The following is a 16,649-nucleotide window of genomic DNA, read 5'->3' as shown; positions in this document are numbered from 1 at the left end:
AATAATGTATACTAAAGCTGTAACATCTGAAACACCTGAGAACTTGTTAGAAGTGCAAATTATCAGCCCCCCACCCCAGACCTGTGAAACTTCTGGGATGGGGCCCAGCAGGCTGTTGTGACAAAAGCTTCAGGGGTTATGATGCCTGTTAGTTTGAGGACTGCTGTTTTTCATGTATTTAGCCTTTGTTAAGGGCTCAGATATTAACAGTTTAGGAAAACTATCAAGTTAAACCCAGGAGACTCCCACATCACAGAGTTAAAAGGAAAAGAAAAGTAGATCAAAATCATGATATTGTCCTAGCATGTCAGTAACACAGAGCTCTGTTCACAGTTTCTAACCAAACATATCAATCTTCATACCTGATGTTCAAAGTAACAGAGAGAAAATGTCTCATTATGGTGAATCAGGTGGCTTTTTTTTGTGAAGTGAACCATAAAACTCATTCATCAGTAGGATTATGAGAATAATATGAGACTGCGTCCAATTGAAAATGCTATTTTACTAATAAATTTAAAATAGATGGATTTTTGTGCTTTAACTTTATAAATGGTCTTGCCACTTTTCAGGGACCCATTTTCAACTTGGTTTAGTACACCCTGAGTCTCCTTTAAAAATTGTCTGGCTTTTCCATTCTTCTAATGTGAGCATCTCTTTGTGACACAGTTTAATACCAAGAAACCCTGATACCATGACAAGGGCTTATTGTGTATTATGGGGCTGGGTGTGGTTGTAGAGCTGCTGAAGGCCTTCTGAAGAAAGTGCAGAAGCTGTTTGGAGAACCCCGAGGGAAAAATGAAGAAATGGAGAAAGATCTTCGGGAGAAACTGGCAGACTACAAAAACAAAGTTGATGATGCTTGGGACCTCTTGAGAGAAGCCACAGATAAAATCAGAGAAGCTAACCGCTTATCTGCAGCAAACCAGAAAAACATGACTGCTTTGGAGGTAAGACTTAGGTTCATCTGAACCAAGAAGTGCAGGGTAGGGAGTTGAACACGGCTGGGTAAGTCAGGTTGATGCTCGTTTACAAAGATCAAGAAGATGACTCTGAAAGAGACTTCTAAGAAACAGAACAGAGAATGATCTTTTTTTTAAATCAGTGATCATTGACCAAAGGATCAGATAAAATTTATGTCACTTAAACTATTGAAGATTTTTAAGGACAGTATGGCACAGTGGAAGGAGCTCTTCACTGGGAGTCAGGGGACCTTGGTCTTGATAACTCTACCACCAACTGTATCACTACAGCTTGGGCAAGTCAATTAAGGTCTCTGAGCACCAGTCCCCCAACTATACAATGAGGGCCTTATACCAGAGCATGTCTAGCGTATCTTCAGGTACTGATATCATGTGATTTTGCAATCCACCCAACCTAATCCACAAAGCGTGGTTTAGACACCCGGCTGCCATAAATCACAGAAGAACCAAGTATTTTCTAGTGGAATCTGAGCACATAAGCAACAGTTCACTGAGAGGCCAGAGCTCGGGAAGATTTTGGTTTTCTATTTGTTTGTGATGTGTTTTATGAAATGATATTTTACAAGAGGCTAACATGAACAGATCAAGTCTCAGTTATTTTTCCTCACAGACAAGAGGTACTTCTCTCCTCGAGAGACCATAGGCAGCCTCTGCCTTTCCAGGGTGTAAATGCAGCTGGAACTAAAATAGATTCCTCCATCTATTCCTCCCTTCTTTCCTTTCTTCCTTCCTTCCTTCTTTTCTTTCTTCCTTCCTTCCTTCTTTCCTTCCTTGCCTCCCTGCCTTTCTCTCTCTTTCTTTCTTAACACTTAACATTGCAAATTGGTCACTTTTCCCAAAAGTAAATTCACCGCATGGGATGGTACAAACCCTATATTTGGTATTTAAATAACAACAACAACTTTCTCCCCAGAGACAAGCCTACGTTTGCTCTTTTTAAAGTATTTGACCCCAACAGATTTGAAACAGCAGCAGACCTGTATTTCTTCTGACATACAATTTTACCTTCAACCATAACTGAACACTCTCTGGCATAGATTATGCCCTCAAAAATGTTTCTGGCATGACAGTTGAATAAAACGAATCTGGATTTTTTTTATCCACTCATTTCTTTCCCTTTTACTTTGGATTAAGAAGCAAGAGGATGAATTAATTTTTTTTTTTTTTCTGAGTCCCTCTCCTGGGACTCAGCCTTATCATTTTGAGGGAAGATTGAGGAGGCTCACTTTTTTCTTAACTGATGTATCTAATCTTAACCAATTTGGAGTCTGCTGACATGCCGGCCGTATTAAAGAAAAAGCACCAGTGTGTTAGGCGGGCTGCTGGGCCACTGTCATCTCGCGGGCTCCAGCATGATTCATCCTGCTCCGTGACACACCAGTGGTGTAACTTACCCAGAGGTGCACCTCTCCATTTTATGGCAACAGTTTAAGAAATTAAAATTGCCTGTGTGGAAAGCATAATAAGCATTTGGGTGCAGTTCAAGAAGAGTTATGGTGGCACAGTAAATGGTGCTTTCAGCTAGTCCTTCCTTTTAGTGATGTTTAAAACTGGGAGCCATCATTCTTGGGCACCCCTAGAAATGCCTGGAGCTGGTGTAATCAGTATTGAAGTTCTAAGTGGGCCTTTTTGTATTTTCATTTTATACGCCACGCTTAACTGAAGGCTTGTTAAAAACTTACTGGAGTAAATAGATAACTGACTAAATTAGCATGAGTAAGGCACAGCCAAGGCTGATTAGACTAATTACCAAGCTCGGCGCTAGACTGGCTGAGAAAGAGTCACCTGAAGAGTTTGTTAAAAAGACGGATTCGCTAGGCTCCCTCCCAAAGTCTGAGCTGGCTGGTCTGGGGTGTGGCCCAGGGTCCATATTCTAAAATTCTCCCTCCATTAATCTGATGTGCATGCATATTTGAAAACAACTGATACCTTGTATCCATTTGATTGACTAATGAGCTGTGTTTTAAATATATGACTTCATTGTGCCTGTGCCCACAAAAAAGGTAATATAATTAAGACCCCAATTTTTTTTTATTTTAAGAAGGTAAGCATGTAATTTTTATTAAAAATGCTTATCAAAGGGCCAGCCCTGTGGCCTAGTGGTTGAGTTCAGCATGCTCTGCTTCGGCAGCCTGGGTTTGGTTCCTGAGTGCGGACCTACACCACTCGTCAGTGGACATGCTGTGGCAGCATCCTGCATACAAAATAGAGGAAGATTAGCACAGCTGTTAGCTCAGGGTAAATCTTCCTCAAGCAAAAAGAGGAAGATTGACAACAGATGTTAGCTGCAGGCTAATCTTCCTCAGCAAAAAAAGCAAAAAAAATAACAAAAAAGTCTACTTGTCAAGCCCCTACTAAATTCAGGAAGTGTGCTAAACAGTGTTGATTATGTCAAAGACTGGTCCTTGCAGTGTAGTCCTTGGAACAGCAACATTAGCATCACCTAGAAACTTGTTAAAAATGCAAATTCTTGAGCCTCACCCCAAACTTTTCAACTCAGAAACTGGGAGTGAGGCTCCCAGTTTTAAAAACCCCTCCAGTGATTCAGATGTTCTAAAACTGAAAGTTTGAGAACCACTGATATAAAGAATAAAATGCCATCTCTGATGACTTCAGGTGACTTGTATTTTGTGGGAGGTGCACACGAGTCAACCACTCTCTACACTCCCTGGTTATCTTGGAGGTAAGCAAAGGAAGTGCATCTTAATCCCCCGACTTCAGAGAGGACTGGACATGTGTGCTACGTCCTGAAGTCCTGAAGGGAGGGCACTAGTTAGTCAAAGTAGAAGGAAAAGAACATTCCAGAAATAGGGAAAAGCATGTGGAAAGACAAGGAGAAAAGAATGGTAAGACATTTTGGGAAAAATGTGGTGGTTTGATAGGATTGGAATGAAGACTGCATGGGAATGCGTGGGAGGAGAGAAGCCAACAATGATAGCCAGGGTGCAGACCTTGAGCTATAGGAGAATTGCACTCAAAGACCAAGGTAAGGAATTTGGTTTTTATACTGAAAGCTGTAGGAAGCGATTGAAATATTGGAGTCATGGAGTAAAATTACATTTCGGGGAATTTGCGAGTTGCTCATATAAACTGGAAAATTGGTTTTGTGTTAGAAAATAGTGTGATACAAGGCTAGGAAAGTAGGCATGGATAATATTTAAATCTCTGTCAGACACCTACCATATCAGTGACCAGGGTGTTTGAGGGTAAAGAGGAATAATTTCTGGCCTCCTCAAACTACAGACTCCGGAAAATGCAGGCATTTTCACCTTTTACTGTATGTAATCCTGTGGTTAACAGGGGCTGGGAGAATCAGCAAAGATTCACAGAAATGATGGCATCATAGCAGAAACCGAGAGAAATGGTGGAGCAGCATGAGCACAAACAGCGAGCTCTGGAAGTGTGAGGTGGTCTGAGGAAAGTCAAGTCGAGCGATGAAGCTCACGCATAACCTACACAAAAGTCTGTAGCAGAAGATAGCTCTGGAAATGGCGTTCAGAGCCAGATCCTAGAAGGCTTTGTGTGTAGCCTTCTAGAAGCGGACAGGGCATTTAGAAGAGCATTTCCATCGATGGAGAGAAGGCAGAGGGAACTGTGGGCCTGATGGGCAAAAAGAAGACCAGTAATTCAATTAGCAAAGGAACATACACTGAACAGTCTGTCCCCAGATCTACCATTATAACCTCACAAAAGGAAGGACTGCAAAGAAAGTCATGAGTTGCCAGATAAATGATAGACAAGAAGATAGCTTTTGTAGGTCTTAATTCACCCCCCCTGCAAAAAAAGATGTTAAACTTACAGAGCTCTGGAATGAATTAAGATTTAATTAGAAGTTAAAAGTAGAAATATAATCAACCTTGGCATCTAAACAGAATCACTTAACAATTGTGCTTGTGGTTTACTTTTGGAGAAGAATTCTCTCTATACATGGGCCTCCTTGTTCCTCAGACACTCAAAGCTTCCTACCTTAGGTATTTTATATTCTACATCATTCTCTATCCGTTGCCTCTCTCTATTTATTTTTATAGCACTCATCATTACTTGAAAATATATTATACATGAATTTACTCATTCATTTTCTCCCTCCTGAAGGCAAGCCATGAGGAGCATGTCTTCTTGCTCACTGTACCCCCAGGGTTGAGGACAGGGTATGGAACAAAGGCAGAGCAGAAAATGTTTGCCAATGAATAGATAAAGTGCCATAGAGCAAACACAAATAAATGTTATATCTATACTTTTATCAATATTTGGGAGCTCCAAATCTCCCTCTCTCCTTGGTTCAAATCTAGATTCCATCACTGTCTAATCTGAAAATTAGCCACCTCTGAAGCCTCCTTAATCTTGAAATCATCATTTCTGCTTTAGTGTGATCCATAACGCATTTTGATCTTTGCATAACAATTGGTTCCCTAAAGTGACTCAAACAGAGCTTTCACAGGGATTCTCACTCACTGCTTAATTGAAACCAGAATGTATGTAGTTCTTCACCTAACATGTGTGTGGACATATTCTCTCTCCTGTTGGTTCAGCATTTTAAATTACCTTGATTCATTCATACAAACAAGTCATGTTTTAAAAAAGATTCTTGAGTGTCTGTAAATGGTATAACTATAAACCAGCTCATAGAAAAGCTAAAGGCTAAAATTGGTAGTTATGTAAAAGAATGCCAGACTCTTGGAAGATAAGATATGACTTGTAACCAGGAACATCAGGACAATACCTACATTTGTTGTCCATAAGAGGGAACAGCATATGGAAACTTCCTCTGAATTAGCCAGTGATGGGAGTAGCTGAATGAGCCAAGTCACTAGTGCAAGTCCCAGGAATAGACTGTAATTTCATTTATTCATGCAAAGATATTTATTGAGAAAACTTTTCTAGATACTGGAGATGGAGTGATACATAGGACTGTTTTTATGGAATTTATATCATAGTAAGGGAGATAGTCACTAAACTAATAAAGAAGTATATAATATGGCCATAAAGTCTGGAGCATGGGCTAATATCCATAATAAGTGATATGTTCAGTGGCCCTGCATGGTGACTTCAGTATGTTATCCTTCATCGGCTGTCTACAGTTCCACAGGTTGTGTGTGCCACTAGTCCCTGTCCGTGCATCTTGTGATGGAGTGGTGTTGCTGATTTTCATTAAACAACCTTTGCTTTCAGCAACTTCCAGAAGAAGCAATCAAGATGGTATAATCTATGCAAAATATAAAATAATATTATCTATGTTTCTTTAGTTTATGGCCACCCTATCAAATATAGTTCAGATAAATGAGCGCTAGGAAAAACAAAATAAGGTAATTATAATTGTTAACAATTATGTAGTGTTTACTGTGTGCCAGGCAGTGTTCTAAGCCAGTTCTTCTTAAATTTTACTGTGTGTATAAGTCACCTGGGGTTCTTGTTAGAATGCAGATTCTGAGTTGGTAGTTTCCGAAAAGGCATTGAGATTGAGTATTTCTAACAAGCTTCCAGATGACGTTGATGCTGCTCGTCAATGGGCCACACTTTGAGTAGTAAGGGACTAAGCATTTTACCTGAGGCAAAAATGCTTGACCCAGGTTTCATAGCTTGTGAGTGGGCAGAGCTGGGGTTCCAACCCAGGCAGGCTGTTACCTGAATCTAGTTTGAAATCCCCGTGCTCTAGTATATAGAAAATAACTAGAATGAGAATGAGTGCTGCCTTAGATAAGGTGGTCAGTGATGAGACCATGAGCAGAGAATGGAGGAGGAAACCAGACAAACAGCTGGGGAAGAGCACATGGTGGAGGGAACTGCAAGCATAAAGGCTGGGAGGCAGGAACAAGGTATGTGTACCTGGCAACACATTAAAGTGGTGGTGAAGAGGTAGGGAAGGAAGGTGTGAAATTAGCACTATGCCAGTGCAAATAGGAAATGTGATTCTATAATAGGAGAGTCAGTGCTTTCACAGTACCAGACTCAGGCTCTACTATTAGTTAGACGGGTTCAAATCTTAACCACACTTTACTAACTGTGTGACTTTGGGTATATCGCTTGACTTGTTCGATTTCCTGTTCATTTAAAAGGTGATGAACACAGGACCCATAGAATTAGTGTAGAATTAAATGAGAAAAGTTTATAAACTACCTGTATTGAGATGTAAATGAATATATAAACCAGCTTTATTATGTGTTTAAAAAATATAAATGGCAGAGGCTTAAAATTATAATTGATGCAGTTAAATCCACAGGTAAAAAGGTGATGAGTCCAAAGCGTAAAGAAAAAAATAGGCAAACCTGTGCTCCAAATGCAGAAATAGCAATATTTCTCTCTCCTTGATTTCACTCTTCTAGGGGGTGAGTTCCTTGTAGTTTTGAAACAAGCTCAGTTTCAAAGAAAAATTCAAGTCTACTCTGTTTTTATGAAACAGTCCTTTAAGTTTATTCTTCCACGTGATAGTTTCTCTTTTTTTGAAAAGTACTTCCTCTAAGTTCTCCTAAAAATCCCACTTCTTCCAATTTTTACAGAACTCCCATAGAATAAACCTCCTTATGTTTACACTCACAAAATACTCATTTGGACATAGGTTTTGGAATTTAATGTCTAGTTCCAATGTAATTCAGTGCACTACCACATGTTCATAATACATATTCAGTGCCTATATTTTAGTTAAAAATGGATGTCCAACTTGCTTTAAAAATCGTTTTTAATTCCTCAGCTACCATCATATAAGTTTTCTTCTTTTGGATGACTTTCTCACAATGGGAGGAAGAAAGTACTTGTACAGGCGTTTAAATAAAATAGCTCTTGGAGGACTGGCTGGCAAGTTCATGTCATTCTCATCTAGCCTAGTTGTCAACATGACATACCTTTTTTGCAAAGCCTTTGCTCAGACAGCTCAGGAAAGGCAGGAATACAGGGCTGGACAGGATTTTACCCAAAGGGCATCTTGATGTTTTGCTCATACTGTCCTACAGGAAAAGAAGGAGGCCATTGCAAGTGGCAAAAGACAAACTGAGAACACATTAAAAGAAGGCAATGACATACTTGATGAGGCCAACCGTCTTGCAGATGAAATCAACTCAGTCATAGACGTGAGTATCTGCTAAAACCCAAAGGTAAAAGAAAGACAATATTGACATAGGCTTTCATAAATGGAACCAATGAGAAGTCTCAGTAATATCAGCAAACGTGAAAATTTTTTTCTTGTGGGTGTAAAATTGTGTTTGCATCATTTTATTGTGACCACGTGGTATGATCACAATACTGCTCGCAACAATTAGAACTTCATGTTGTTCTCCCAATAGACGGGAATGTCTCTGTGACGGTCCTCTCAACACTCACAGAAACCTGTATTTTTTCCACAGCGAATGAAGAGCATTTCTTGTTCATAGGACGGCACTTTCAATCTGTTTCAATGTTTATATAACGTTAGTTAAAAGAGAAATATAAACCTACAAACAGACTTTTAACATACTGTCTAATGCAGTAGATACTGTGATATGTGGTAAGAGAAATGCAAATGGTTCAAAAGATCCTAGTGACTAGCATTTAAGAATTTTTCCTTACGCAGTAGCATTTTTTTAAAAAGTAGATTCTTCTTCGTGTAAATTGGCTTCATATATTTTCTAATCTCTTTTATTAAATAACAGCTTCTATTCTCTATTCTCTTTTCGCTATATTAGAAAATTTGAAGTTTCATAAAAAACTAAGCGAGTCTAATTAGATCTCATAGAGAAATTAGTAAGTGAGAGGAGGCTTGGACTCAGTTACTTAAAATAGCTTCTCTTCTCTACACATCAGTACGTTGAAGACATTCAAACTAAATTGCCACCCATGTCTGAGGAACTTAAAGATAAAATAGATGACCTCTCCCAAGAAATGAAGGACAGGAAGCTTGCTGAGAAGGTGTCCCAGGCTGAGAGCCACGCAGCTCAGCTGAATGACTCATCTGCTGTCCTTGATGGGTATGTCATTTGTTGTTGGAAATGTCTGTGTATCTTGACACTTGTCCAAAAGTTTTGACTAACAGAAACAGTAGAGAGTGGCTTTCAAATCTTGATTTCTGTAATTATGAACATACGAGCTGCATGGCCTCTCTGTGGAAGAGCCTAATTAGGAGAGTCTAGGCAAAGCTCGACTGGAGCAGCATCAAAAGTCTGAGTTAAAAATGTATTCAAATCTGGCTTGGTGGGAGTGAACACAGCCCTAGGCTACACTTGGAAAAAATAGTTTCTGTTCTTTATTAGAGAGCACAGCAGTTGCCTTATTAGCATTTTAAATAATAATATATAAACACACATTCTGCTTCAAATTTCACTTTTATATTTTTAATGAAATCAGATCTATTTATTGTTAAAAGGGTAGCTTTTGAAAATGTGTCTCCATACATAGCCTTTAAGTCTTTTTTTCTCTTTCAAACTCCAGGGAGACACTACATATTCCCCTGAGAAATAGCAGCTCACCAGAGCTGGGATTCTTATGTGGGTCAGAGGAGGGAGGGGCAAGTGGCGAGGTGTGTTTGACTTATAAACAGCCTTCTGGGAATAACCGGTATGCTTCCCCTACAATTCTGGGATTGTCATAACAAACATAGGGCTAATAGCTCCAAGAATCATTTTCCCAAATAAATGTGTATAATACATGATATGTGTAAGGTTCTGTTCCAATACTTAATACCCATTGACACAAAGGAAAATATTAATATTTGAAGACCCTGGGCACAATTCATGCACAATTAATTTTCTAACAAATTTTTGCCAATGTAGCGTGAAGGTTGGTAGATGGAGCAGTAAGCTAGAAGTCAGCAGACATGGGCTACACGTCCTTAATTAGTGACATTTTGGTCGTATGACCGGAGACAAGCTATTTAACCTTCTGAGATTTGTTTTTCCTCCTCTGGGAAGTAACCTAGCTTAGGGAGATCTTGTGAAATTCATTCCAGTCATGTGGTACAAGTGCTAGGAAGCATGTCACGTGCTTCTCAAAGGACAAAAAGGATCGTCCCACTGCTCGCACTTGCATGGTGCACACAGTTGCAGAAGCTTTTGGAGGATACCGTCGGTATTTGAAAATACCTCAATAGTATTTTATAACTGAATTATTTAGGAATATGAGTTTAAATTGAAAGCTACAACATAATACAATAAATACGTACTTTATTATGATTTGGAATAATCATAATTATCTTGCCTCTGATTATTTGGAAGCCTTATTTGTTATAAGTAGGATGTTCTTCATTTGACTACCAACTGCTCTGATGCTCTTTTTTTGGGTAATCCCAACAGAATCCTTGACGAGGCTAAAAACATCTCCTTCAATGCCACTGCAGCCTTCAAAGCTTACAGCAATATTAAGGACTATATTGATGAAGCTGAGAAAATTGCCAAAGAAGCCAAAGGTCTGGCACATGAAGCTACAAAACTGGTAAGAAACAAAGAGCGTTACCTACCGAGGATGGAAGTCCATCTCTGAGTAAGCACCTAAACTAAATTTCTCAAATTCAAATGACCTCTGGAAAATCCTAATAACTTAGTAAATTTGTTTTGAATTGTTTTCAAAGCCTCCTTTTAAATTTTATCCAAAATAAGTTCTCAACGTGCTGTAATCGCAGCAGAATTCTTCTTAGTCATTCATTAACCACCGCTGATAAGAGTCTCTAAATTATCACAGATGCCAAGCAGATCTGTGCTACCAACTCACAGAAGAAAAACAGTCAAACATAAGACTCCGGACAAGGAAATTTATCACTATTATTCCAAATGTCATCAGTAAGAAAGTGCCTTGAAAATTAACACCATTGCGTGCAGTCATACACAAACTGGTTATATGTGAAGTTTGACTATAAGGTATTTTACAAAACACATCAGATCCCATGCTTCTAAACTCTTTATAGTATTTTTATCAAGTGAAACATTTGCCTTCAAAGCAACCTTTGGCTGCATCCTTGTTCAAAATAAATTTTGAATTAATATTTTAGAGTTCGTTGGCTTCAAGTGTAGCACATTATCTGAGCACCTTCAATAGTGACAAATCTTCATCCTTTACATGTAGAGCAGCACTCTGTAAATAAGTTATGTGATAAACTTTGGTAATTCTATTTTAGGCCTAAAAATATTTCATCAGAAGCATATCGTGAGTTAAAATGTTCAGAACCCTTAGTTATTCCTTTGGCTTCACGTAGAATCTCCCCAAGATATCAGAATTTCAGGAGGAAAGAAAACTGGATTGGACGTTTGGCTGTGAATGAAATATGCATAAATAATTGGAGTTAAAGAAATAGATCAATATTTTCTTTGCATTGGTATAAGGCACAAACGCTTTCTTGGATCTCAGGGATATCAGAGATATTTACCACGCTCTTGGAGGGTTTATATTGCTGTCATAGTGAAAACATTACACGCCATCAGCAATTACTGCTGTTTTGGTTTCTCTGGCATGAGCTCTACTAATACCATATGTTCTGTTTATTCTTTTTCAAAATCATGACACAATTATTGCAGAAACTTCCTTATGCTCAGTTATGCTTTCAAAATGAACCAGTTTTTCAAATCTAAACTAAATTATTTATCCATTTTCTCCTAGATAGTTTTCTGTTTTAAAGACCCTAATTTCCAAGTTCCCCATTTTCATCTGACCTATGTTTTATTGGTTGACCATTTTCGGCATCTAGCACAGTGGCTGGTAAATAGGAGGCACTCATGAGTGAATGAATGAATGTCCTTCTAACGGATATTTTTCATGCCTATTCACAATCTTTTGTACCAAAAAAAAAAATCTGACTATTGTCATAGCTTCATCCTTATAGACTTCTAATGTTTTATGTTAAGAGCTGTTTAACTTCACCCAAATTTAATAGGAGCACTTTACGCATAGGAGACTCTCAATTTTGTGCCAACATGAAACGTTCACTTTTCCTCAACACCGATGCTTATACATGATAGGCTAGCCAACCTCAAACACAGAGCTAGGGGAGGTTCTAATACATTACAGTAGGTCCCCTTGTTGTTGTTATTCTTGCTCTCCTTCCAGAAACCATGTAAAAATTATTAAATCCCGAAAAATTACAAAATAAGGGCTAAAAAGAATCGCTGTTTTGTTAAATGGCTATCTAATTGATCCCAGAAATTTTGTTGGACTGCATTTCACAAATAGAATAAGTAAAGCTTTAATATATTATAACATATATTATGTCATTACAATATAGTTTTATTTTACTGGAAAATAAATATATTTGCCAATCACTAAGTTGAGCAATTACCTAGATAGGACTAGCATTCCACAAATGTAAGATCTGGTATTGCTAGAGCTGTAGATAAACACAGAAGAATGAGGTTAAGTTTATTATTTCAAAGGGTAACAATACAGAAGCATCCTCTACTCATTTGAGTCTAGCCTTACAAAGAAGGAAGAAGGTTTTCAATAAACTAGAAAGTACAAAAAAAAAGTGGGAATTTATACATAGAGGAGAAAAAAGACCCCTTAGAGGAGCAATAAAACAGCCAATTACTATTGTGAAGAAAATGGATGTGAGATAATGTGAGAAGAAAAAAAACATTGAAAATACCATAGGAATAGAAATAAATGAACAGTGGAAATAACCTCAAAGCATAATTGACAACACTTTTAAAGCAATTTCACTTTTAAAAATCTACTTAAGTCTGCCTATTTATAAACACACACATAATCAAGAATGGAATTGAAAGGAAAATGTAAGTGAGAAGAAAGTTGATCCTTTATTTTAATTAAATAATAAGCAGGTAGAGGTTTTATGCAATTAAAGTTTTAGTGTAGTATTCCTATTAAAGAGTAACAGCTACTTGTCTTGCATATACAATTTATTTAAATATCCAAAGGAAGTATTTTAGGAACATAGACATGAAAACACAAACACTATTTTTCTGTTAGTGTTGGGTGGAAAAACTACTATAAATTATTCATTTTCCTACACACCATCTCCAAGATAACATCTCATTTAGTACCTCTCATTGGTGAGTGCAAGGAAAGGGAGAAAAGAAATATGTCACTGTTCAGAAAATAGAATATGGAGAGCCAGTAATTTTTTTCTAATCTTAATTGCTTTGATGCTCTAAAAAGTCCTCAGACCCTAAAACGGCAGAGAATTAAACCTTTTTTAAAAAACATTTCTAGATCAGAGGTGAACTTGAAACCCATATTAACAACCAGATTAGATTTTAGAAGCAGGTGAACAAATGCATTTCATATGCTGCTCATCCTTGGAAGGACCACCAGAGGTAGTAGGCTCGGCTTCAGTGGCCCTGGGATAGGAGGCCCTCTGCCCTTTCCACTGGAAAGGGTATAGACTCTATGTGCTTGAATCTGGTGTAGCCAAACAACAACAAGGAAGGGTAATGTAGAACGAATTCCATAGTTCTGATCCTCTAAGAATGAAGAATCATCACACAACAATACTCACACAATCTCTGCCTATTCTGAAATGCTTTCTTTCCTTCCTTCCTTCCTTTCCTCCTTCTTGCCCTTTCTTTAAGTCAATGGGATGAACTATGTGAGGTGGACTTTGATGTAGAAAATGTAGGCAGTCCTCACCTTCCTGAGGTATCTTGCACTAAAAAAAATGAATCACTCTTTCACTTCCCATGGCAACTGAAGAAGCCCTCCTTCTTCTGTCTCCCCTTCTTCACCCTGTAGTTACCGTTATTGTCTGAAACTCTCTCTCTCTCTTTGGCTGTCTGGCCTGTCTGTCTGTCTGTCTGTCTGTCTCTCTCTCTCACACACACACACCAACAATGTTGCTTACTACCCTCTGGTCCAGATCCCCTTTCTTAATTAGTCTCAGTGTTTACTCTGATCCTCACTAAGAATGAGCATTAGAAATTCAGAATTTATTTATACTGGCCTTCAAATCCAGGACACAATGTGGTCTTCCTCTTTATTCTCCAAATTCAAGTTCTGTCACTTGCTGCAATTATCCATCATTCCTGGGAGCCGTGATTCTAAAAACCTTCAGGGTGGTCCTTCGCAGGGATTTCTAGGAGAAATAATATAAAATAGAGAAGAAAGTGACGGCAGTTTTTAAGTGATGCATTTTCTCATAGAAATAATAATAATGGGATAGTTAGTAAAGAAGAGTGCTGTGAAAGCAAGATGTAGGCTTTAGATAAACTAAAGAGAGGAGGAAAGTCTAGAAAAAATGATATTGTACAGGAGGAAAATATACCTAAAAATTAAATAAGGGTAAAGCCATAGACACTTGATCCTAATAAATACGCGAACTGCTGTTGTAAGTGACTTCCCAGTGTTTGTTCCTTAATAAGAGAAGAGTAAAAATCCATAGAAACTTCCAAAGGAGCTTTTTCTTGCTTTAGGGTGAAGAATCTAAGGAATAAATTGGGTCTTTTACTCTTAAGTGGCAGATCAGTGGGGAGAAAAACCCTGATAGAAAGCAAGGACACCAAAAAGCAAAATCAGGGAGCTCTGACAACATGGCAGCCTGAGCTCATTCAAAGCCATCCTCATGTTAGGAATTCAGAGAAATCCTAGATAAATTATAACTCCCAAAATTTAGTATGTACTTCATTTTAGAAAGAAGAAACAAAAGGAAATCTAAACATAAAGAGGGAGGTGAAAACAGAATGGCACATTCTAGAGCTGGCACGTTGGTGACTCCATGAATTTGGAACATAAATATAGATCATGATGTCTAGGGGCTGGGACTGTAAAGCCCAGATAGGGAAAAAAGACATCACAGACATCACTCTGAACCTACAAAACGAGGAGTCTCTAGTTGAATGTATGCCAAAACAGGAAACTCTGGAACAATTGTGCTCATCAGAGAACACTCATGCCTTCCACCTCCAGAACATTCCAAGGAGCCTTCTTTTCATGCCTCCAGTTGTGAAAGATGTCTCTCATAAGATGCTAAAACCACAAGCCTACAGATTGAAGTCCAAATTTATACCATCCATATGGCACAAGACTTCCCAAGCTGAAAAATTAATGGAGGGCTGAGGACTGGTCCTGCCTGTTGAAACCCCTAGAGCATCTAGAAGGATATTAAAAAACTAGTCTGTTTAGATACAGTAACTAATCAACTAGGAGAGAGGGTAGGCAGACAATGCACTTTACATGCTCCTAAGATTATTGAAAAATCTGAAAGAGAATATTAAATAAAACTGTTTAAAATTATTAAAATGTTAAAAGAATAAACAGAAGAGTGACAAAAGAAGAACTAAAAAAGCTTATGAAAATCTGTGCAAGAAGCAAATAAAATTTCTAAAAATAAAAAACATAGTAATTTAAATTAAATAATGAATAACAGAGGAAAAGAGAATTAGTTAATCAAAAGAGTTGAAACATTACCCAGAATGCAACAAACATGGTAAAAATATAAAAGGAGTTTAAGAGACAAGGAATTTAGATTGTAAAAATTTAGTGAAGTCTATTAGGAATTCCACAAGTTGAAAAGAGTGAGAACAGAGAGTAGTAAGAGTCAAGGAAATACTGAAAATTTTCAAGTGTTGGTGAAATAGTTGATTCCTCAAGTTAAGGAAGCCCATCATGACACATAAAAAGAAGTCCACTCCTGGAATGATCATTGTTAAACTACAGAAACAGAAAAGAAAAAGAAAACAAAATATTAAAATAATCTAGAGTGAAAATGCAGATTATCTACAGAGGAATAAGATTTGCGAGTTAGCATGTTTCACACTGAAGTCGTTATAGAAGTCAGAAGATGATGCACTGATATCCTCATGGCACTGATGGAACAGCCTGGCAACTCAGAAGTCTATGCCCATTTACACCTTATTCAGAGGAGACAACAAAATAATGGCATTTTCAGATAAAGAAAGACCGAGAGTTTACCAATCACAGACTCTCACTGAGTTTCTATAAAATATGCTTCAAAAGAGATGTCAACAAAATCAAAGAAATTGGGAATTAAAGAGGAAGAGAACAGGAAAATAGTAAATGTGTACAAATCTAAGTAAGCCTTGTGAAAATCAGATAACAATTACTAAATATGTGGAATCGTTTTAAAAAGTAGAACTAAAAAGCAAGAGAATAATAACATGAAGATAGAGCAAATGGTCAGAGGTTAAAGTTTTTAAAGTTCTTGAATTTTTAGGAGAGTAAAAAACTGGTCAGATTTAATCTTTGTTAAGTACGTATTAAACATTGAGGATAGTTATAGAATAAAAATAGCAGCATTAATCAGAGTTCTCCAGAGAAACAGGACCAATAGAGAGATTTCTTTGAAGGAATTGGCTCATACCGTTGCAGGGGCTGGTGAGTCTGAATTCTGAAGGACAGGTGGCAGGATGGAGACCCAGGCAAGAGCTGTTGCAGTGTCAAGTCCAAGGGCCGTCTGGAGGCAGACTCCTCCCTTGGGGACCCTCAGTCTTTTCTCTTAAGGCCTTCAACTGACTGGATGAGGTTCACCCGCATTCTGGAGGATAATCTGCTTTACTCAAAGTCTACTGATTTAAATGTTAATCACGTCTAAGAAATTCCTTCACAGCAACATCTAGACTGGTGTTTGACCAAAAATTGGGTTCCAGGGGCTGGCTCCGTGGCCGAGTGGTTAAGTTCGCGCGCTCCGCTGAGGCGGCCCAGGGTTCGGATCCTGGGCGCAGACATGGCACCGCTCGTCAGGCTACATTGAGGTGGCGTCCCACATCCCACAACTAGAAGGACCTGCAACTAAGATATACAACTGTGTAC

The 16,649-nt window shown here is 38.1% G+C and overlaps 1 protein-coding gene across 5 annotated transcripts in view; it reads left to right on the top strand.

The window, feature by feature from the left end:
• The window catches only part of LAMA2 (laminin subunit alpha 2), a 531,319-nt gene that overhangs the window by 422,045 nt on the left and 92,625 nt on the right, over nt 1–16,649 (top strand). For all 5 annotated transcript variants that reach the window (XM_046676887.1, XM_046676886.1, XM_046676884.1 and 2 more), the window contains 4 exons: nt 737–947; nt 7,925–8,041; nt 8,751–8,914; nt 10,235–10,373. In XM_046676887.1, coding sequence (XP_046532843.1) covers nt 737–947; nt 7,925–8,041; nt 8,751–8,914; nt 10,235–10,373 — 631 coding nt within the window. The remainder of the gene's footprint in view (nt 1–736; nt 948–7,924; nt 8,042–8,750; nt 8,915–10,234; nt 10,374–16,649) is intronic.

Source organism: Equus quagga, chromosome 11 (genome assembly GCF_021613505.1).
Source record: "Equus quagga isolate Etosha38 chromosome 11, UCLA_HA_Equagga_1.0, whole genome shotgun sequence".
NCBI classification, from domain to species: domain Eukaryota; kingdom Metazoa; phylum Chordata; class Mammalia; order Perissodactyla; family Equidae; genus Equus; species Equus quagga.
Note: the sequence above shows the minus strand (reverse complement) of the source record. Positions and strands in the feature narration are given on the sequence as shown.